The 24,974-nt window shown below is 38.2% G+C and overlaps 1 protein-coding gene across 4 annotated transcripts in view; it reads right to left on the reverse strand.

Annotated features, from left to right (window-relative positions):
* Window positions 1-19,923: 19,923 nt before the first annotated feature.
* Window positions 19,924-24,974, reverse strand: part of Prp5 (pre-mRNA processing factor 5) — a 268,041-nt gene continuing 262,990 nt past the window's right edge. For all 4 annotated transcript variants that reach the window (XM_067136316.2, XM_067136315.2, XM_067136314.2 and 1 more), the window contains one exon: window positions 19,924-20,433. In XM_067136316.2, the coding sequence (XP_066992417.2) occupies window positions 20,191-20,433 (243 nt within the window). In that variant the 3' untranslated portion in view covers window positions 19,924-20,190. The remainder of the gene's footprint in view (window positions 20,434-24,974) is intronic.

The following is a 24,974-nucleotide window of genomic DNA, read 5'->3' on the forward strand; positions in this document are numbered from 1 at the left end:
CATTTCAAGCCTAGCGTATATTGGTGGCTTCATAGTGCGGACGGTAGAAGGAAAAGTTCATTGTATGAAACATCTGGATTGTATTTCCCTGAACTCCAACCGGTCCCCTTAACGAGTCTTATTGTAAGAGAGTTATCAATTCTTCAACATTATGTAGAAAAGCAGTGTCATATCTTCCAAGCAAAAATGTGTTGAAAAACATGTTCTTACATTGTCCCTGCATTAGGTAGATGCCCCCATCTACAGCGCCTAATTTATGACATTTCAACTAGGAGCAATTTGCCAGCTTTATAGCTAAGGAATTTGTAAGATTGTTTTTAAAACAGCAAAAACTGTGACTGAAAAGATGATTGTGTCAGAATATATTCCATACAGACCACTTAGCAAGAAAATCCTCAGTTTGATAAAGAAGTACGATTCTTCTCACAAATTTGTTAGAACAGCCTCCTTCCCACTTCTAGCCCTTTTCTATCCCGTCGTTGCCATAAGACTTACCCTGTCGGTGCAACGTAAAGGAACTTGTAAAACCAGCAAGAGGTATCATTGAAACTTGGGTCTTCACTTTGTACTTTCCAACTAGATATACAGGCCATAAGGCTCCCCCTCCACTTCGGGCGCTACGTCACACTAGTCGCCAGCCGCTTCACTTCTCGCCAGTGACTTATAAGCTGATCTGAACTTCGCAGCAGTGAGGCTATCGATGGTGTTGAATGATTTAAACGTGTGTGAACATTGTGAATTATGGCCACGTCGTGTTGTATACCTGGTTGTAGAATAAACTACAGTTCAAAACAGCCTAATATTTCAGTGTTTAAATTTCCTACTGGCGTGTTTCGGAAACAAAAGTGGATCATAGCTATCCATCGAACCGAATTCATCCCTTCAGCAAGCAAGCTCAGTTGTGTGCATAAAACACTTCGACGAAGTTTCGTACTTAGGGACGATTCCGTTAAAAGACCTGATGAGTCTCTTTTAACTGTAAAACCTAACCATTTAAAACTCTCAAACGATGCTATTCCTAAGTTTTAAAATGTGCCTGCCTATCTGTATAAAAAATCTTCCAACAACGAGCAAAAATCCTATTCAAAGACAAGAAGAAATTGAAAAACGGGAAGAGGAAGGAAAGAAAGAAAGCTGAGGAAGAATATGACAGGATCAATGACTTCGACGACGTTCAGGGTAATTTCAGTATTAAACGCAAATTAGATTTGGACAAAGTTTCCGTCAACTTTAACAGCCAAAGTCTGTATTTTCAAAATGTATGTGACTGAGGAAAATATTCCGAAAATTGGTACTTCCTTAACATTAAACGAGGCTCTTGATTTTAAATCCATTAAACATGATATTTTCATGAGTTATAACCCTGATATACGTGCATTAGGTGATGGGGGCAAGATATTAAAATGGTCAAATTAGAAAAGTATTTATAACTTCCTGTTTAGACCTGCTCGTAACTCAAAAGTGACTGTCCACGATAAAATAGAATCTGTACACAAAATAATCGATGAAATTGAAAGTGAAGTTAATGAGTGTATCATTACTGATAAATTATATATTTTTTTAAGGAACAGTTAAATATAGCCTTTGCAAAGAAAGTATCTTACTCCTGTATTCTAATAACATGGTTCACTTCAATATTTTTCGCATTTCCTGGGGCGTAAAAGAAGATAAGACAGTCAACGTTTCTTACAATGCCCCACTTGGTTATTCACAGTCTTTTACTGCAAAACTAGGCAAGGGAAATTCGGGTATTGATGATTCACATTGGAATTACTTGAAAAAAGAAACTAAAATTGTTAAAGGAGCATGACATATTTTGTAACTTGTTGAATGGAGTCTACATAAAACGTGAGCTGAACTATAAAGGAGGAAAGGTTTTATTTTTGTTTTTGCTAGTGGCTTTACGTCGCACCGACACAGATAGGTCTTATGGCGACGATGGGATAGGAGAGGCATAACAGCTGGAGGGAAGCGGCCGTGGCCTTAATTAAGGTACAGCCCCAGCATTTGCCTGGTGTGAAAATGGGGAAACTACGGAAAACCTTCTTCAGGGCTGCCAACAGTGGGATTCGAACCCACTATCTCCCGATGCACGTTCACAGCCGCACGGCCAGATCGCCCGCTAGGAGGAAAGGTAGAGGGAGTTGCTTTTAGTAGTAAAAGCGGAGAAAATAACACTACATTAGCTACAACTGCACAAACTTTTATGTTGTCATCCAGTCTTTAAAAAAATAAAGACGTTGATTTGTTTCCATGTAAGAACCTAATATGACATTTCTTAGAAGAACTAACTTTGCAAGTCTTTAAAGTATTAACAGATAGTCCTATAGCTTATAAGGCAGCATGCATAATTTCTAATAATAACAGGAAAATGTTTGAAAAGCTGTGCAAAAGCAATTTACAAACCACTTTTCAAAATCCATTTGACGAAACACACACACACACAAAATTGTTTGATACTGGTCATTTATTTAAAATCTTAATAACTGGCTTAATCAAGCTGACAACTTATCCTGACTTTGACAACTCTGAGTCAGACAAAAAAATGTCTGAGTCTATCTAGTGCGGCCTTGGCTTGCTCCTGCCCTGTATAAAAAGGTGCCGTACCAGACTCTTTTAGAGCTACAAAATGTAAACCTGTATACTAATGTTTTTACATGAGGATTCTCAGAGAAAAATTCTGACTTCGCTTGTCAACAATGTTCTGGAAAACGAAAATGTTTAAACATGCTGTGATTAAATAAATAGTTTTAAACATTTCGTTGACAGATGTATATACATCTTTTGTAATATATTATTGAATAACAATAGAAAAGTTACCGTAGATAAACTCATCGCTGAGAAGAAGAAATCCTCAGGAAAATAAAAATGTACAAACTGAAACCTTAGGAATTGTTAGGTAAGTTTTAAGTTGCAGCTTAATTTCTAAGAAAGGTTTCAGACTTTTGTTGTGAATTGCCATCATGCATTTTCCTAGTAACATTAAAACTTTTTGTATACGTATTATGCGTTCTAATCTTTTAAAGATACCGTGTTGAGTTACAAGTGACAGATGTCATCATAATTTTACGTAAAGAAATGTACATGTACTGCCCTTCCAGTTTTCTCCCCGCATAAAACTCGTGTAGTATACAAGCCTAAGTAAAGCCACAATTGAAGGAGTGTTCAATTTTATCGTTAAGGTTGAATAAATGAACAATATCATAGTGAAAGTGAGAGCGGGCCCTACACTGCCATGATGAACGCCAGCCACTAGCGTGACGTCACGGTCCGAGCCTTGTGGCCTGTCTATCTAGTGCGGCCTTGGGTATAGCCTGGTGTAAAAACTGGAAACCACAGGAAACCATCTTCATGGCTGCCAACAGAGAGGTTCGAACCCCCTATCTCCCGAATGCAAGCTCACAGTTGCGCACTGTTACTTTTATACTAGCATATGAAGTTTTACTATGGTACCAGTATTATATAATATTTAAGTTTTAAGGACTTTAAAATCATTCTTAGGTCTACACATGATTTAAAAGTTTGTATCATTTTCTGTATTGCCACTGCCAACTACGAGCATTTCAAGCCTAGCGTATATTGGTGACTTCATAGTGCGGACGGTAGAAGGAAAAGTTCATTGTATGAAACATCTGGATTGTCTTATTGTAAGAGAGTTATCAATTCTTCAACATTATGTAGAAAAGCAGTGTCATATCTTCCAAGCAAAAATGTGTTGAAAAACATGTTCTTACATTGTCCCTGCATTAGGTAGATGCCCCCATCTACAGCGCCTAATTTATGACATTTCAACTAGGAGCAATTTGCCAGCTTTATAGCTAAGGAATTTGTAAGATTGTTTTTAAAACAGCAAAAACTGTGACTGAAAAGATGATTGTGTCAGAATATATTCCATACAGACCACTTAGCAAGAAAATCCTCAGTTTGATAAAGAAGTACGATTCTTCTCACAAATTTGTTAGAACAGCAATAATAATAATAATAATAATAATAATAATAATAATAATAATAATAATAGCACTGCAGCATTTCCAAAAAAAAAAATTACTGGAACTTAAAATACACTTACATTATGAAATAATAATAATAATAATAGTAGTAGTAGTAGTAATAATAATAGTTGAGTAGGCCAGTAGAGGGAAAGAAATGGCAGGGTCTAGGCCACTAGACAAATAACCAAACAAAAACTTTTAAGTTTTGAATGTATTCACAAAATTAAGTTTTTGTTTCTTGTTTTGTTTCTATTATCTTTTCAAAGTAAACAACAACAATGAAAACAGAGATTAACAATAAGAATAGAAAGTCATATTACAAATAAATTTAGAGGGGAGTATGAGCCTTTATACACGTCTTTGGTAAGAAAGTAAGTCTTTGGTACAATAAAGAATCTTGAGCTTCAAACCTTTAGCTTTGATTTACAATGGCCACATGGGCCTAGAGTTCATATCCACGTATCTTTACATTTAAAAGCTTATCAGCTTTTACCCAACTTGACACTCTCTACCCTCACTAGAGGAGAAGCAACAACACAAAAGCTGGGGCCCAAAGGGTTCAGAAAAGCAGGAGCAGAAGCTCATACTACACAGCCAAAAACAAACAGGCTGGGATGCTGAACTCACTCAAGCAATACTGTGACATGACTTGTCATAAAACCTAATGAGGCAGAAGGCCCTGTGATACAGAGGATAAGCCATACTACGTTGGTAATTGAGATGGAAAATAAATTAATATCAGAAAAGTAAGAAGAAAAATTTAGAAAATCAGAAATGCTTAGTCACCAAAAATCAAAGTGAACAAGGGAAACAAGGATCCACACTTGTACTGTACATCCTTAAGAATTGCATGGTACCCACTAGGGTGATTACACTCTGTCTGCAGACATCCTGCAAACCTACATATTACAAAACCAAGCGAATTTAAGAAAGACATTTTAAAATTAAGGAAACATGGCTACTACACTGCCCTCAGGCATTTAAAGAGTTGCTTACCACTAAGGAGAGGCCATACTGATGGTATAATAATAATAATAATAATAAGCCTTTGCTGGCAAGATGTAGTGTTTACAGTGTGCTATGTCTCCTGGTATGGGCTAGAATAAAATTGTTACTTTCATTGACCTGTCTCAGTCTCTTCCTTGGCTTTGACAATATGAAAGTGGCTGAGGTATGAGTGATGCTGGTAATGCCATTCCTTATGCAGCCGGTCCCTGCTATGAATGGTGTGAAAATGTCGGGTCGGTTGGTGCAGGCATTTCAGTGGGCTTGGCAGACTGATGCGCAATAGCAACTTCTGGCTCGGTGAGGAAAGCAACGGGAAACTACCTCACTCCTCATTTCCCTACTACGCCTCTTCAGTGACACCTAGGCCATCTATGACAGCTAATGGTGAACCTGTTGAGGATCCAACCAGCCTTCGGGCTGAATACCCAACACACACAATAATAACAACAATCTACAGACGTAACTACTGTGAGCAAGCATTTTGATTTGCAGCTATCTAAGACTGCCCTCACGTCAATTTTGACATTCCGTTATTCTACCAGATGTCAGAGTAAACCAGATCTCCAAGTGAATTGATATTGATACTTTCACGGCCCATGTTTATAGACATGATATAGGCCTTTGGGCTTATGCCGTGTCAAGAAAATAAGGTGAAATTCTTTGTTTCTTAAACAATGAGCTTTTGAATTTAGACGTTATAATACAGTTTTATTTAATTTTTCCAGGTAAACACCAAATGAATGACATGGAGTGTCGAATGGACATTTTTTCCATTCTTCAAAAATTCTAACTATCTCTGGTGGGTTTCACCCCACGATCTGGGGATCCGGAGGCCAACACCTTACCTCTTATCCATAGAGGGAATTTTTGTAACTATTATGGTCTCAGACTTAAAGGAAAGAGTCATTACGTGTGGACAACATTACTTTATCTAGGTTCCATAGGCTGAATATAAAAATGATATAGAAAGCAGTTGAAGAAAAAACTCTTGATGCTTAATCTCAAGTTCTCAACTTTCCGAACATCGGAACATTGAACAATATCCTTGCCTACTATTTACTTAAATACCAGACCTAACATACTATAGATAACAAAAACGACTGCTACTATTACTCACAATTAAGCAATGTCTGTTAGACTATTAAAGTCCATCTCTTTGCAATTTGACACAGCATTATTTTGGCAAGCCCCAAAGGAGTGCGACAGGCTTTGGCAGCCGGCACAATTCCTATCCTCGCCGCTACATAGGGGCTTCATTCATTCATTCCATTCCTGACATGGTCGAATGACTGGAAACAGGCTGTGGATATTCATTTTTTAATATTTTGGCAAGAGCCTCTGTGGCTCAGATGGCAGCGCACCTACCTCTCACCGGTGAGTTCTGTGGTTCAAATCCCGGCCACTCCATGTGAGATTTGTGTTTGTCAAAGTAGACACGGGACAGGTTTTTCTCCGGGTACTCCAGTTTTCCCCATCATCTTTCATTCCAGCAACACTTTCCAATATCATTTAATTTCATTGGTCAGTCATTAATCACTGCCCCACAGTGCGACAGGCTTTGGCATTCAGTATAATTCCTGTCCTTGCCGCTAGATGGGAGCTTCATTCATTCCTGACCCAGTCATGTGATTGGAAACAGGCTGTGGATTTTCATTTTCATTTTGGCAAAAATCAATTAGTCTCTAGGATTTTTCATAATATGGAAAATATTAACCTACTGTAACTGTCCAGGCTTCTCCAGCCAGACTAATTTAATATACTATCATTTTATGCGATATCACTCGATATCAAGTTTATCCGCCGTCGGCAATTATTCGTAATATCATATTTATTCAACGTCAGGCATTTGTAAATAGGGTTTTTGCAATCATATTGCATATATTATAACATCATTTATTATTTAAATTATTATATTAGGTAGGATTGGAATTCATTATGTACTGTAAATATGGTCAATATGTTGAGACATAGTTGTTGTCATTTCATCTCATATTTGTGTATACGGAAAAGGTTATTCTTATAGCAGGGGAAAATTACATGAGTCATTGGGTTAAACTGATGAGCAAGGGACTATACAGCGACCTGCGTGCAAGGCTAGGCTTGCAGACTACATCATCGCCACGCCTACTGGACTTGTCAAGAAGAAAGAGAGACAATAATGCGATCTACGAATCAGATGCTTCGTTATATAGAGAATTGATATTGAGCTATTATCAAGAGTGGGGAGAGCCCGGTGATATATTATGTAGCGCGGAGCATTCCTCGATTCACGGAGTCTCGAGATACCAACTCACATCGCTACTTCTGCTGAGAACCTAACTACTATTAGAACTTCAAATGTGAACATCTACTTTGAACGACGTTATTGATTTTGAGACAGTGTGTGGTCTCTCAGAGACATAGTTATTTTTGTACAGTGTGTTGTCGCTTCGATACAGTACTTAGCTGCGGTTATGTTATCGGATCTGCGTGAGACGAAACAAGCTTACGGCTTGTGTTATATTCAGTAAATCTTCTGGACGAAGAACTATGTTTAGTTCAAGTCCATGAATTTGGTACAAGTCTGTACCGTATAAATAGTATAGCTCAGTTGGATTGAGATTTCTACTAACATGGAAAATTTCATATCTCTGAATTTTCTCCTCATACGATCAAAGCTGATCAGTTTTTACAATTATAGGGCCAATGTCTAATTTAAAGAATAGGCAATTAGGGAGTGCTAGTCCAGATAGCCCGTACCACATCAAAGAAGGAAGGATGTCCATGGAGCCAATTCTACATCGAGAAGAAGAGAACGAGTAACCACGGAAACCAGATGACTTCAACGGAAACTGCAATTGGTGAGCTTCAATGAGATAAAGCAAGCAATTAGTAATTTCAGGAACGTAAATTCTAAATCCCTCCACGCTTTAAGGAACTTTAACAAATCATCTAATTTTTTTGTATAATAAATTCATTTGTATTTTATATTGCGTTGATTTTCTTTCTCAAACGATACTTAATGGTTAATTATTTAAAATCCTACGCCTGTGATTTAAGTATAAGTCTCTATGCTAGTAAATATAAATTTTGCTTTACAGTTTTGTTTAAAACTGTAACGCTGGCGCCCATACATCACATAGAGAAATGGGAAACCATGGAATGTTAATTGTTTCTATTTGCGGGCAAGCCACATATAGTTTATTTGATATTCAAGTGTCCCAAGGTATTAACTTTCGTCTCCTCTAGTGGGCAGCTTAGGGTCGAACAGTTACACTATTATTATTTATTTACATAGTTTACGCCCACATTGGAGCACTTGAATCAAACCCAAATACATTTATGTTAACAAAGAATTAACTGAAGATTTAGCACGCATCATCTCCTTCCTTTCCCAAAACTTCTTCATTCCTGGCTGCCCTTTCTTCATCAGATATGACATATTGTTTGTGTTGTACAGTTTTTAATGACAATCTTATTTGTTTGTTCTTGAGAATCCTTTTTTCTTCTCTATTTTCAATTTGCTTCATTGTAATATTCAGCTCATCTAAATCATTCTAAACTTCTTTAAACCAATTATTTTTTGTTTTACTTTTCCAAAAGTAATTAAATAGTTGTTTTATTATCCTATTATAATTTAATCTAGAAAGATGACAGAAAAAGGCAATTCTTCTTTTTCTCATCGTATCTAATATAGATTCACTTTCCCTATAAACCACTGCATTAGGCAATAATCTCCATTGTCCATCCACCTGATTGTTCTGAGTATCCTTCTGTCAACCTTTTGCAGTGTATTAGTTGTTGCTTTGGTGTTCATTTTAAATAGTGTTTCACAAGCAAAAGTCGCTTCAGGTTTAATGACGGAACAGTAATGTTGAAGTTTAGCATTTATTGAAAGAGATTTTTTCTTGTACGTTGACCATGTAATTCGTTGTACTTTTTTTAACTTAAATTTTCTGCTTTCTATTGACGATTTTTCATTGGAGTTCCAAGTTATAATTTCACCAAGATATTTAAACTTATTCACAATTTTAATTTGTTTGGTATTGGCTAAGGTAATGGTTGGTGCAGTAACAGGGAAGGTTGGCATTATTTCTGTTTTTTCATATGAAATTTGCAATCCAACTTTTCTTGCTATGTTATCAAGTTCTTCTATTTGCAATTTAGCTTCTTCCATATCATTAGCGAGTAGTGCAAGAGAAGTATGATTATTTTCACTCATGTTATAATAATAATAATAATAATAATAATAATAATAATAATAATCTAAAATCAACTTCAAAGAATGTCAAGATCAACCAGTTGGAAGAAATTAAGCAGGACTTACAAGACATAAGCACTATAGATGACACTATAAAAAGTCATCAAGTCTTTGGAATTCTGGTTGCAAATCACAACATTTGTGGAAAAAGCTAAAAAAGACCACTACAAACATTGAAAGTAAAATAATCAATAATAATAATAATAAAAATAAAGATAATTCCGACGCACAATTCGCAGCTAAGACAGAAGAATGGGAAAAAACACCACAAATCAGTCTTTGGAATTCTGGTTGCAAATCACAACATTTGTGGAAAAAGCTAAAAAGACCAGTACAAACAGTGGACAGAAGAATGGAAAAAAACACCACAGTGAATTCATGAAGAGGTTTGAGTGAAGAAGCAGCAGAAGGGGAAGCAGTCAGAACAAACTAACATGTTCAAACATGCTCTTTAATTGGGCATAACGCAAAAACAATAATTGAACAATATCACTGTGATGGAAGTCGCAACATATTTGATTCCTTTCTAAAACCTTACTTCAGGTTCATTGCAAACACTTTTTGTCATTTTGACCAAGTGAAAACTTTGTTTATATTTCTCCAAAATGTTTTGTTTCTATATTTCTCTACTTCCTGACAGAGAATTATATCCATGTCCTTTCAGGTGAGCCTCACATGCTTTTATTGGCTCAACTAGTGAATGAATCAGGACTGTTTTTTTTTTTTTTCCTAGTTGCTTTACGTCGCACTGACACAGATAGGTCTTGTGGCGACGATGGGACAGGGAAGGGCTAGGAGTGGGAAGGAAGCAGCTGTGGCCTTAAGGTACAGCCTGGTGTGAAAAGGGGAAACCACGGAAAACCATTTTCAGGGCTGCCGACAGTGGGGTTCGAACCTACTATCTCCCGAATACTGGATACTGGCCGCACTTAAGCGACTGCAGCTATCAAGCTCGGTGAATCAGGACTGTGAGATCAGTGATGATGTTATGGTCTCAACATAGAAGATTGCAGAGCGGGTACCGGTTTCTGTCAAGGCCGGTAAAGGAGACAACTATGATGATGCACCACTACAGCACTAAATTAAAATCATTTGGCAATCAAAGCCAATAAATAACTTTTCTACAGAGGAATATTTGTTTCTACCACACAATCCTTGGCGAACAGCACCACTTGTCAAGTTATGAAACTAATTTAATTACAGAGCATAGACCAATTTGTCACGGCCAATTAAGAAGCTGACTAGAGCGACGAATCAAGTCAGCCATGAGCTGAACGACTGGGAGTACCAATACCACTTAGACAAAAAAAGAAATTTTTTAATGCCCTAGTGACATTCAGGAGAAACTTTCCAATCAGCTTCACAAGCAATTGTCTAGGCTAGTATGAAGCACATAGCATATATCTAGTTTGCTGTAGTGAATCGTTATGGAAAGAAAACAATTACAGTAAGGGTAACTTCTACTTGAAGTAATGAAAAAGAATAACCTTCCCTTTTAATAATTTGCTATCAGCAGAATGACCTTAATTGTAAATGAGGCATTGTTTTATTGATTGATTGATTAACTTGTATTCAGTTAATAATGGCGAATCACACTGTACCATCCAATCGCTACTGAGTCAGGCTTTCATATGAGGATTTCAGTACTGTATTACCTACCTGAACATGCAAGTGATCAGTTCCTAGCCAGTAACATACAAATCAACAAAAACTTGTACATACTGAAGAGCATATTTATTTTATTTTTACTTTTTTGCAATAATGTAAATAAGCATGATCATTATTAAATGCTGAATAATTGAAACATAATTCTAATACCTGCTGGATGCAGTAAAAACTATAAAAATCGGGATATATCCCACAAGCTTACAGTCAACACTCCCATGAACAGATTAAAGATGAAAACAGCTTTATTTCTTCTCCTATTTCATCACTTCCTTTGATCTCGGCTGCTATAAACACACACGTTCATAAAAACTGGTGTACCACCACTCATTGAAACAAACCTCTTATACTTTTCATCAATCAATCACCACTGATCTCAGTGTAGGGCTGTCGTCCTAAATAAACTGTCTTCAGTGAAATTTAGGCCTGTCACTATGAAGGGATCCAACAAATGGAAAACTATACTCTCCCCAACAGAGTGATCAGCAGATTGTGTATAGTCTTTTCCTACATAGGTACTATACAAAAACATTACACACATACTTGGTATCTACATTAAAAGCAAGCAAAAACATGATTCGAAATTTACAAATTTATCAGGCTTGCTAGAACATTGTAGAATTGGGCATCTGCATTTGGATGGGAACAGCTGTTCATCCACACAAATGTTCAGACCTGGTTAGGAACAGGTGATGCAGTTCTGTATGAAATTCCATATTTCAGATGCAAGGGCAAACTTATCTGCCGTCAGACTCGGGTGCTCTTTGCGTGGCGCTTTGATATAAAACATGAGGTACTCCATGATATCTATAAATCCATCCATTGCCACAGTTTCACAGAAGGAGGGGGGCCCCAGATCTTATTCCATAGACTCTTAAGTGCCACTGATTTTGTACTAAATATTATTATTATTATTATTATTGATCAGCAGATTGTGTATCGTACTGTGTATTATTTAATAATAATAATAAAAATAATAATAAAAATAATAACAATAACAATATTTCCTTTACGTCCCACTATTTACGGTTTTCGGAGATGCCGAGGTGTCTCAATTTTGTCCTGCAGAAGTTCTTTTATGTGCCAGCAAATCTACGAACACAAGGCTGACATATTTAAGCACCTTCAAATACCACTGGACAGAGTCAGGATGGAACCTGCCAAGTTCGTATCAGAAGATCAGCACCTCAACGATCTGAGCCCGGCTTGATTTTGTACCATAAGCTCCACGAGCATACAGTATAGCACAGAGGCATCTATTTCTTCCAATGTGATGGACAATGTATAATATTCTCACTTCAAGCGTGCTTCCACTTCTGTACACTTTTTTATATGTATTAGAATATTCTCACTTCTAATCTATGCCCTGCACTGCAGACACTGTTCTGAGAGATGTTTCTCTTGGCATGAAGAGTAGGCCCACTGTTCTGCCGAAGAACTGATTGGTGCATCGACCTGCTGCACACGTACCTGATCCATGTGGGATGACTCTCCAAACTGCTCCATCAACAATCTCTTCGTCATGACCTATCGTATTTTCTTGCATAATTAACACCCTAACACAATTTATGCACCCCAGTATTTTTGGGTCCAAAGTGGAGAAAATGAAATGTTCACATATTTGACACACCCACTTCTTCGAACATCCATCACGCAGTTCTGAATACGCTCACTGAAGTAGTTCAGTGGTATTTCCTACCAGATGATAACAGCACGTTGCCCGGTATTTGGAATGCCCGGTTTTGCAATACAAAGGCTGCTAGCCGAGTAGTTGACATCTTTATTTCCAGTCTTTTTGAGTGAGAGAATCAGCGTAGAAGTGACTAGTAACCCTCTTTTACAGTCTGGTACACACGTATTTTATGAGTGTTTCGGGTACGGGATATGCATTTCATTTGATCTCAAAATCGTTCGTTAGTCCACAGTGAGCAAGTATTCGACTAATACTGCATCATATAAACTCGTGGTGATCAGTTACGCCAAAACATACGGGAATAGGGCAGTGGGCCGCAAGTATTCAGTGTCCGAATGCAACGTGCGCTACCGTGGTAACAGAGAAGTGCACGTCAAGCGACCAACAAGTCTCGCAAAGTATATCGCGGAAAAAAAAGCAACTGGTTTCCTAAAGTAGGGAAGGATTTCCTTAAACATGCGATTTTGTTATGCAACGTTGGATATGCTGTTTCTCACGAAATGCTGTATTTTAAAGGACGTGAAATAGTGTCTCGGATTTGAAGGTTAGTCAAGGCTTGATGATTAATTTTATGAAGAAAAATGGACTTCCTCTTCAACGAAGAACACCATTATACTCCAAAATGCCGAATGATTTCAACCAAAAAGTAATTGATTTTCATCGCTTTGTGATTGAGAAGCGTGAAGTGAAGGAATATTTGCTCTCCCAATAGGAACCACATGTCAGACGCCAATCAGTTTCCGTATGCCACAAAGTCGAACAAACGATAAGAAAGGGACATCGAGTGTTATTGTACGTGCAACCAGAAGCGAAAAAGAACGATTTACTGCAATCCTATTCTCTTTGGCAATGGTTGCTGTAACAGGCGATGGAAGAAAGCTTGCACCTCATGTTGTTCAAAAACGAATACCAATGCCTAAAGTAAAATTTTCACGAGGTATCCACGTTCGTATCCAAGACAAAGGTGGATAGACAAGTCACTAGTACAAGATTGGATACAAACAGTTTGGGAAAATATAGCAGGGGGTCCTCCTTCGATGCCCAGCCCTTCTCGTGTTGGACAGTTTTCTTTTTTTGGCGGCATGTCATTATTGCTACTTACATGAATTGTACTTTTACTAGTACACGTTTATTTCACTTCACGTCGCATTGTCAGCTCGTAACGGAAAGAATATTTTCCAGTGTCAGTACTTCAAAAGCACGTGTTCAACTTACCTGATGTTCCCTACTTGACTTTTCAGAAATAAAATCTCATGCTGGAATTTTACACCAAATAATGATTAACCACAAATGAGTTGAACCAATTGCGTGTATATTATATTTGATGTATCTTACGCGTAAATGAATTGTAAATATTTTTTTTAAATAACTGAATTCCTCCTGTATTTTTCGTCAAAAAGTGCGTAAATTATGCGAGAAAATACAGCATATGGAATCTTGCCTCTCTAAAGAACCAGAGAAACAAGGAAATGCCATTTGGTCCTTGTTTCAATGACAGTGAAATCCTGACATTCACCTCCCCGTGGTGGAGAGGGGGCAATGACTGCATATAAAAATAGTATTTTCTATGCAGGCGGCTAACGAATGAAGGTACTGATTATCTCGCGGTATAAGGAGATCTCCTATACCAAGTGCCTACAGTCTCTTTGAGAGTGGATGAGCGGGTATGGGTAAGGGCACTCTACTGTCCTGGGGACTAGAAATTGTTCCCAAAGGCAGAGGAACCAGTTTGGTCAACGACATTAGGATGCAGAAGACAACAGGAAACCACTGCATTAAAGATCTTGAGAGATATTTCAATAAATTCACATGGCATGGCTGCAACGTCAAGATCAGAGCTGGCCGTGTGGATCGTCTACCTCCGTTTGGAGATGACATCTTAAGAAGAAGATGGAATCTTGCAGTTTGAGGTTGCCCTCTTCCGATGTTTTTATATGTTGAACCTCTCACAAGACTTGCAAGACAGTGTCCTAGAACAGGATCTGTGACAACAGGAGCTTTGGTATTCGAAACCACTGATTCTGTTTCACTACTTTCATCTGGTCCTGACTCTATGCTGCTATTTTTATTCCTCTTTTCATTCGGTATATATCCTCATCTTCTCCCTCTGATGCCATAAGACCTATCTGTGTCGGTGCGACGTAAAGCAACTAGCAAAAAAAAAAATTCTCCCTCCAAAGCATCATCACGTCTACAGGTCCCTTCATTAGGAAGATTATGATACGCCTGTAATGTCTCTTTCACAGTCTGAAATATTCTTTGTGATATTGCTCTTGCATGGTATTAAAATAAAGTCTACACGCTTTACATGAAGATGTAAATACTGTAATGCAGACAACTGAAATGTATTCAAATCCACAACATGTAAACTGACAGGCTTGATTGTGATCTAGGGAACAATATATATTACGAATTAGTCGGCAGCGGCCGCCGCTACTCGTTTCTGAGACTACGTTTTTCTCCTGCTATTCTTCTTAAAGTCTGTTGACTCTGTGAAGATGTTGCTGACGGCTGATCAAGCCAATCTTTGCATGAAACAGGTCACATCTAAAGGTGGGTGAAGGACGTGGTTGGATTTGATGTAGTTTCCGCTTTTCGGGTTTCAATTTCTTGTCTGTGACGTGCCTGCTCAAACAGTGATACACCTTCTGCAGTATTTTGCGCCAAAGAACATGGTTTTGTGCAGTTGTTGCCTACGTCTTAGCATTAGTACATAACAATTATTTTAAAAAAACACCTGCAACAATACATGCCAATTAACTGCACATTTACCGAGACAAAAATGGATTATTCGTTTTTGTCTACTGTTGTAGATTCATCTTTCTCATCAGTAGATCAGCAAGACCAAAGCAAGATTTATAAAAAAAGGTTAAAAACAAGCAAAACAATGTCCTATACTGCGAAGTGTACTGAGATAATGATAAATTATTGGCTCAAGTTACGAAATATTAAATGATCACTTTGTTAAAGATCTCGCCTGCTACATTAACAGCAACAACCATGAATATTTCTTAGCTAAGGTAAATTCATTCTCTCATCCCAAGGTGGTGCAGCTCTTTTTTGGCACGCCCCCAATGGAGGGGAGCAGCATGCACCATTTTTACTGCATATCAACCTTCCTGCCAGTCTTAAATCTCTGGCAGTACAGTACCGGGAATAAAACTCAGGTCCCCAAGAACTGCAGCTAATTGTGCTAACACCAGGCTGAGTGGCTCAGATGGGAGAGGCGCTGGCCTTCTGACCCTAACTTGGCAAGTTCAATCCTGGCTCAGTCCGGTGGTATTTGAAGGTGTTCAAATACGTCAACCTCGTGTCGGTAGATTTACTGGCACATAAAAGAACTCCTGCGGGACTAAATTCCGGCACCTCGGCGTCTCCAAAAATGAAAAAAGGAGTTAGTGGGACGTTAAGCAAATAACATTATTATTGTTATTATTAATTGTGCTAACCATTACAATGGTGGACATTCTCAACTACAAAACACAGATGTACAGGATGACTGATGCGTGCTTGCAATGCACGGGTCAGGTACGAAACTATTCACCTATTTGTGCGACGTCAACTGAGCTGCAGTAGGCCTACACTACGGAGGCGGACATTTCTTAACAACGAAACATAGATACGCCGCATGAATTTGATGTGATTTCATTGTGCGGGTCATACAGACAAAACCATTCACAAACTTGTGTGATGTCATCGGAGCTGCAGTAAGGCTTGTACCCACTTCGAGCGGAATCGCTGTTCTTGTCTGACGAATTACGTTAGGGGGGTCTGGTATGCAAGATTTTTATTTTTTTTTTCATTTTCTTTGTCTCGAAAAGCCAAGGGTTTCTAATATACACGTGTAAATATGGTATCATGATTTTACCTGATTTATTCAAAACACCATTCATTTCCTTTCTCCCTCTTTTTCTAAGATTCTATATTACTGTCCAGCAAGGTTTCCCTGCTGCTTGATGTAGCCTTTCCAGGTTATTATCGAAATCTTCCGATGACTTTTTCTTAGATTCAACAATTATTTGTTCCTCTCTGTTTCTCTCATCTATGTACAATTTCCTGTCTGCATCATTTGCATCAGTCCTTGTTGGAGCCATTTCTGATGTGCCCCCCTTCCACCCTTTTTTTTAAGCTGCTCTCCCTTCATCATTCCACCAAGATGTTCGCTTTTTCCCATCTTTGCACAAGGTTGTTCCCAAACATTCCCTTGGTGTACCACAGCATCCGTGTATGCCCCCCATTCTCCTTCTACTGTATATCCTGAACCTGGTTACTGTCTGTTGTTAGGAACTTTTCACTACTAATATCCATGTACTTCTGTCTAATTTCCTCATCCCAGAACTTTTCAACCCTTATTCATCTGCAGCCAGATTTCACTGTCTCTATCCTACGCCTAGAGATACTTAGTTCACTACAGATCACATAGTGATCTGTGTCATCAAAAAAGCCCCTGAATACCTGTACATTCCTAACAGATTTCCTGCATTCAAAGTCAGTTACGATATAGTCTATTATGAAGAATGTGTTGGTAACTGCTAATCCTATACCTGCATAGAAGTCCAATAAATGGTTCCCATTTCTGTTATCTTCCATATATTCCCCACGTTTACCCATCACTTTCTCATATTCTTCAGTTCTATTTCCAACTCTCACACTGAAATTGCCCATTAGCACTATCATATCCCTGCTGTGGACACTGACAATGATGTCACTCATTGCTTTATTACACTTGTCAACTTCATCATCATCTGCACACTCACTTGGTAATAGACTGAGTCAACTCGCGTACTAATTCCTCAAACTGTCAAATTCTCTCTCTGCTAGGGGCTTTACGTCGCACCGACACAGATAGGTCTTATGGCGACGATGGGATAGGAAAGGCCTAGGAGTTGGAAGGAAGCGGCCGTGGCCTTAATTAAGGTACGGCCCCAGCATTTGCCTGGTGTGAAAATGGGAAACCACGGAAAACCATCTTCAGGGCTGCCGATAGTGGGATTCGAACCTACTATCTCACGGATGCAAGCTCACAGCCGCGCGCCTCTACGCGCACGGCCAACTCGCCCGGTCAAACTGTCAAATTTACCTACATCATTCACTCATTTACAAGCCTAACAGAAAATATGTTGTATGCAATAATATTACTGATGAACAGTCCTACCCCACACTCTGCCCTTCCCTTTTTAACACCTGCAAGAACACTTTATAATCTCTTCCTTATTATCTCCCCTTACCCGAATATCATTAACTCGTAACACATCCAGACACATCCTCTTTTGCTGACTCAGCCAGTTGTACTTTCTTTCTTCCATAAGCCATATTAAAACTGGTAGCTCCCCATCAAATTCCATTTTGTTTGCAAAGTTGTTTCCTAGGAGTCCCTAGCTTGTCAGATGGAGGTGGGACTCTGTTACTCCCATAAGTCCGAGTTAGCTTAAAATGTTCTGAACTCGATAACTCCTGTAAAGCAGGATGCTACCCTGTGAGGATCTCTCCTCAAGTGGGTTAGGGACCAGCAGTGGATTGTATAACCTAGCCACCTGAGCACAAGGAGGGCCATGATTCAGAATATGTCCAAGATACCCATTCCCATTACACAGCAACTGGTATCCCGACTCTCAGGACCATTTACTAGGCCACTCAGCCGTTGCCCATGGTTCATGAACTAGGACATGACTACAGTAACCCACACCACAAACTGCAAGTACATTTTGAAAGGCAAATGTTTTGTTTCCTTTGTGACTGGGAGAAAAAGAAAGAAGACCATTACAAAACACATTTTGAAAAGGAAGGAAACTTCATTTAAACAAAAGTGTCATAACTGCTGCTCGAATGTGGTTAACTTCTACAGCTAGCCTTTGGATTTTTAAGTGTCAGGATCTGAGATTGAACAACAGGATGTGCATTTATTGCCAACTGAAAACATGATATTCAGGTCTTTGTACAGCAGAACACTCCACAAAAAATTATTCACAACCAAGGAATAAGAGATGCACTTTCATGTGAGTGGATCACTCCGACAGAATCTTTTTCTGCACCCATCTGGATAGCAAGGACTCGAATGTGAATCTTGGGATTTCTCATTTTTAGTGCAGGGTTGCCTTTCAGAAATTGATCAATTGTGGAGGGGATGATAGAATACTGGTGTTATTGGTTTAACTAATTAACTCATTAACAATTTTTATGATTTTTGGAGATGTAGATATGCCAGAATGTTTTCCATGTGAGTTCTTCTACATGCCAGTAAATGTCTTGATAAGAAGCTGGTGTATTTGAGCACCTTTAAATACCACTAAACTGAACCAGGATCAAACCCACCAACTTAGGCTGACCAGTGCTTCTACCAGCTAAGCCTCACAGCCTTGTAGATGAAGAGGAACAGCAGCAGCAGCAGCAGCAGTAGTGGTGGTGCTGGTGCAGGTGAATTCTATTGGTTTTCTAGAAAGATACTGCTAAAATGGCTACTGCTCAGGAAGGACACGTGAGCAAACTTCTACGTGTTGAAGAGACTTGATCAAGCAAGGAATAGGGATTTAGCACCTGAAACCAATACAGCTAGCATAACCACCTCCAAGGAGATCATGATCTTCAGGAGCAGGGTTGCCAGATGTTGTAAAATGTAAATCAAACATAGTGCAGTCAAATCACATCCACAAATACGTAGGTCAAGGGTATGCATGTACACCCGTAAGAACAGTTCTCAAAAATATTCAAGGTCACAACAAAGAATCAACCCGCTTCTCTAGTGTTCAGTTCCAGGTAAACAGTAAGTTGCGAGAGCATAGTGAATACATATGTAAAATGATTTAAGTCAAATAAAAGCCATAATGAGCAATGTATTTACTATTCATCACAGTATTAACTGGAGTTAGAAGTAGAGCAGGCCTCTGTATCAAGTACTGACAGTATAAATGCCATATGGGAGAGAAGAAACTATTATTGCACATTTTCCTAACAATGTCTCACAGCAGAATACACGAAAAAAAAAAATAGGTACACTCATTTGTACCAATGTATTAATCTCAAACTTTATTTTTTAAGCCCTTTCAGTCTCTCCTCAAGACAGCAAAGAATGTTCATTAACTCAACAACATACACGAGCAAGTTCCAGAAATATCAGAAATACTCCTAAAACTTCAGAAGTTTCCTAGAACAGCTACTCAGATGCTGAGTTGCTGATGTTCCAAACATACCTGAGTTGAAAATATACAGCAACCTAAGGATCTTGTACTAGAAATCAACAAATTCCAAGTAAGGAAAAAAAAAAAGCACTGACACAAGAGTGTTTGCTAGTACAGCAGTACACACCTTACTACTCTAGTACACACCAATTACTAGAAAAGGCTCGATTCTATTTGGAACAGAAAAGAAAATCGGCTTCTTGAAGAGGGAGAGGACATACATATTGGTTCCATGGTGGACAAAAATTCAATATAAATACGATATATAAAAATTTTACGTTCAGCCACAGAGTGAAAATATACAATGAATCATTGTATCCAAGCTGAACTAGTCCCATAAACATCATAAAAGAGCACGCACTGATAGTTTCACTAAGTTTTGCACTAAAACTACACCTCAATCGGAGAACCATCATATCACACCACTTTGTAGCGAGCCTTGTTCATTATGTGGTGAGCTGAACTCTGTAATTTCAGTAATTCTTCCTTGATTAACCGTGTGATCTCAATCTTTGCCTTCGACACAGCAAGTTCATTTGTACTTTCAATGGCAAGATATAACTTGCGCTCTCCTTCTGGAGCAGGTTTTCCAGGAGTAAAATATGTTCCACGCACAGTGATACCTGCTTCTGAATACTCGCTAATTTGTGCCAAGGCCTCCTGAAATGATAACAGAACATGGCATTAAGTAACAAAATACAAAAATTTCTAAATTTGCAACAAAATCCTCTTCAATTTTTTTTTTAATAGCTTCAACAGTGTAATGATTTGTTACAGAACTCAACTATACAATAACCATTCAATGTATAGACATGTTTGACCCAATAATAAAAACTTCTTCAGTGACACAGTTTAACAACAGAATTTATCTTTCTACACAATTGAAGCGGCACTGAAGTTACTCCATCCTCTGTCATCGATGGCTGAGGTATGGACAGTGTTAGTAACACTGTTCCGAATGCAACCAGTCCTTGTGATTAATGATGTGAAAGTAGGACTTACAGAAGTTGTTTATATATTTCAGCAGGTTTAAGAGACTATTATGTACTACAATCTTCACACTAAGTGAACAAGGAAGGGAAAAGTGGAAATAAATCGTGTTTTTGGTGAATCAGGTAAACTCATAACAGATCCCAGGGAATCACTGGGCACGTGGAAGGAATATTTTGAAAATATTCTCAATGTAAAAGGAAACCTTTCTGTTGAAGTCGCGAACAACCTAGCTCATGGGGAGGAAGACAATGATGATGTTGAAATTACACCTGAAGAAGTGGAAACGTTGGTATATAAACTCCGTTCTCATAAAGCAGCAGGAATAGATGAAATTACACCTGAAATGGTGAAATACAGTGGGAAGGCAGGGATGAAATGGCTACACAGAGTAATAAGATTAGCATGGAATGTTAACCTTCTGATTAGGGAAAAGCGATAATTGCACCTATCTATAAACAAGGGAGCATGAAGGATTGCAACAACTATCAAGGGATTTCACCGAACAGTGTACCAGGCAAGGTGTTCACTGGCATTTTGGAAGGGAGGATGCGATCAGTTGTTGAGAGCAAGTTGGCTGGAAACTAGTGTGGTTTCAGACCACAGAGGGTCTTGTCAGGATCAGATTTTCAGCATGCGCCAGGTAATAGAAAAATGCTACAAGAGAAATAGACAGTTATGTTTATATTTCGTAAGTCTAGAGAAGGCATATGACTGAGTACCGACTGAAAAGATGTTCGCAATACTGGGGGACTATAAGATTAAGGGCAGGCAGATTATTAAAAATCAATCAAAGGAATTTATCATATTTCCTTGCAGATTAGACCTCCCCTTTTTCTTCCACTTTTATTGCCACAAAAAGTAAGGGGATGGAGGGCCAATATGTGATAGCCCCCAATTTCGTGCAGTGTACAAATGACTTCTGGCTATAAAGAACTTAAATTGTACTTGTATGTATTCTACACTATTCTTTAACAAATTTAAGATTGTATTCTGAGTCTTACTGGTGATCCAGTATTTCTAAATTTAAAAAAAATAAAGAAAGCAACAAATGGTGAACACTTAACTTTTGGGCCTGCATTTATACTGTAAATATAATCAGTTTTATTTACTCTTATATATCATATCATTTGTTTCATCTCATTAACTTCTCTGATGTGACTGACAATCAGAAAGACCGCCCAGTTGTAAAAACTTGCTACGAAGATTCTTCTCACTTCAGCCATGATCCCGCAGAGAAAAGGGGTAAGGGTTGGACATGAAGTTTTAGTTATTACAGTAAAACCTCGTTAAAACATTTCTGCAGGAGACAACAAATATGAACGTGTTAAGCGAGAAAATGTATTACTGAATATATGAATAAAAACTATCCAACAGGGATATGGAAACACTAGATACGATTTTTTCCGACATGAACGCATTTTACGTCGTGTATACGCGGGTACAGTTAAGACTATACCTACCATTTTTCAAGATAAAAGGTGTGAAAAACAAGAGAACAAATATGAAAACCTTTTCTGCTGGGGCTTATAAAATAACAAGTGCACTGAACAGTGTGAAAAACACCAAACAACAAATATGAAAACATATGCATGGGGACCAATAAAACTATCCAAGTATTATTGCAGATCACACTCTTTCTAAAACAAATGTTAGTAGAAACCTTTTATTTCGAAGCAGTGGGTTATACAACATTATTTTCTGGTCACACTCTTAGACAATGAATTGGAGATTATATTCGGCCATGTAGCGATAGAACAGAGTGACTTTGGCCGCCATTCTGAAAAACTTCGATCGAGTCGAAACTCTAAGGTGCGAGTTCAACGTTTGCGACCTCTGTGCACTTAAAGATGCGGATGCCAGTCCACTTTCTGAAAGATTTTAATGTTGTCTTTATTAGAAAGGAATTTCACTTCTTCCGTATCCATACCTAGGCTATCACAAGACAGATATGCATTACGCTAGTCAATTTCACACGATTATGTTCCTAAGCCAAATATAGGCTACAGTAACACGCGAAAAAACTTCACTGTACCACTCAACACAAAATAAATATCTAACTTCTGAATGGAATACAAGCACAAATAGGCTCACTTTTTCCGTAATCACGCAAGCATGAGGATGGCTCTTACCCGAGTTGTAAATCAAGTTTCTTTCACAAGGGATGACAAAATAAGATTTTCAGGGCTGGAAAAAATGTGATCGTATTTGTAGGAAACGGTAATAGCGAAAATTCGTGATGTGATGCGTATGTTTACATGTTCCTAATCCTGGTATAGGCTACCGTATCATGCGACAAACATTTGCTACACTTCACTGTACCACTCAACACAAAATAAATTTCTAACTTCTGAATGGAATGCAAAATACAAGCACAAATTGACTCACTGTGTTATTCAGCAATCTTGCTGCTAACCAGCAAGCAAAATTCCTGAGGCTAACAGCTTGCTCCCCGAACGTGCAACTTATCCTGTGAAGTTCATGAATTTAAGGCCTTTTTTCCATAATCACACAACTGTGGCGATGGATCTTACCCGAGTTGGAAATTACGTTTGTTTCACAAGGAATGACAAATAAAATTTTCAGGGCTAGGAAAAATGTGATCGTACTAAGCGGTAATAGCAAAAATTCGTGATGCAATAAGTGAAGTATTTTTATATAGATTTAATATGATGAGAATCAGGACTTCGAATTTATGACATGTTAAGCGGGAAATCGTGTTAATGAGGAATGCACTGACGAGGTTTCACTGTATATTATGCAATATTAATACAAAAGAACTTGATGCCCGTAATTTGTCACTGTCAGTTGAGCAGTAGGCCTACTACACAGTAGACCCAATCACTGCTTTCATTTGAATTATCGTCATCTTGTGCCACCAACCTCCCTGCTACCGAAGTTGTCGTCACCCGAAATGATGCCATCTTCCCTGCCATCGAGAGCATTCGAGATCCCGGTTTTTCTGAAACTCTTAAAAATAGTTTCATTCCCGATTATATACAGTCCAAACAGTGATAATCTATTCGCAAAAGGTTTCTAGAGATGGTCTCTGTACTTTCCCAGTTGGTGTATATGTAGCAGAAGCCACCCCTTTCAAAAAAAGTCATGTTGCAGAATGCGTGGCAACCCACCAGCTGATCGCTAGCAAATGTTACGAGTTGTACTTTTGAATGGAATAGGCCTACATAGTTACTGGAAGTATTCGTTGGATAACTGTGGCTTTTGAAAGTAAACCTTTAAAAAGAAAGAAAGTATATTTCATGCTTGTTCTCTACGTTTATCACATCAGGATTTACCTAAAGTTCCATGATGAAAAAATAAATAGTAGAGAAGATCATAGTTAGCAGGTAGGGGCACTCCTCGGAGGCAGCCTTACCCAGGGAGTGGCGCCCCTGCCTATGACAGTCCCAGAGCACAATGACCCAGTGTGTCTAATGCATAATCTCACAACGGTGTTGTCTTTTCAATGATAGGCTTTGGCCTTTTTAGCTATTCAATTATTCACCAATCTGTTGACTTCAGCCAAAAAATTAAGACAATTCCATATTCTAGTTCGATATTTTTCAAGTAACTGTCACCCCCCCCATCTCCTTTCTTTTTTTCCCTCAGTGGATCCTTCATTCTTCCCCCTAGGGCTTTTGATTTATACCTAAACAAGAATCCCTCCATATGGTGTTCCTGCTTACACAAAGATCCTGGCAATTTAGTATTTCTAATTGACTTTCACACCTTATCCATTAAAGATTTTTACTTTACGTTATACTTGTGGAAATTTAAAGTATTACTTGCATGTTTCTGTTTGACCTCCTTCAATCATCTGTTTACAAGTTGTTCTTGACGATACTGCTCCATTTGCCAGTTTATGTTTCACTGTGCCACTCGCTGCTTGCAAGCAGCTCTCCCTCCTAGTTTGTTTCCCAATTTTCTGACTGGAGGCATTCCTCAACATCAATTTTGTTTAGTATTGGCTCTTGATAACGTAAGGTATTCCTGCGCGTTTTCTTTTCTCTTTTATGCCTACTGATTGGCTATTTTATTTAATATTATTTACATTCTTTAGTTATTTATTGAAAATTTTATACAAATATTCCTTTAAGGTATGTATTCACGTTTGAAACTGCGATTTAGGTCAAAATAATCAATATTTGGCTTTTGATGTCAAATGAAAGCCTGGAATTTCTAGTTTCCAAATATGTAAGTATCATTGTCCG

This window comes from Anabrus simplex, chromosome 1 (assembly GCF_040414725.1).
Source record: "Anabrus simplex isolate iqAnaSimp1 chromosome 1, ASM4041472v1, whole genome shotgun sequence".
Taxonomy (NCBI): domain Eukaryota; kingdom Metazoa; phylum Arthropoda; class Insecta; order Orthoptera; family Tettigoniidae; genus Anabrus; species Anabrus simplex.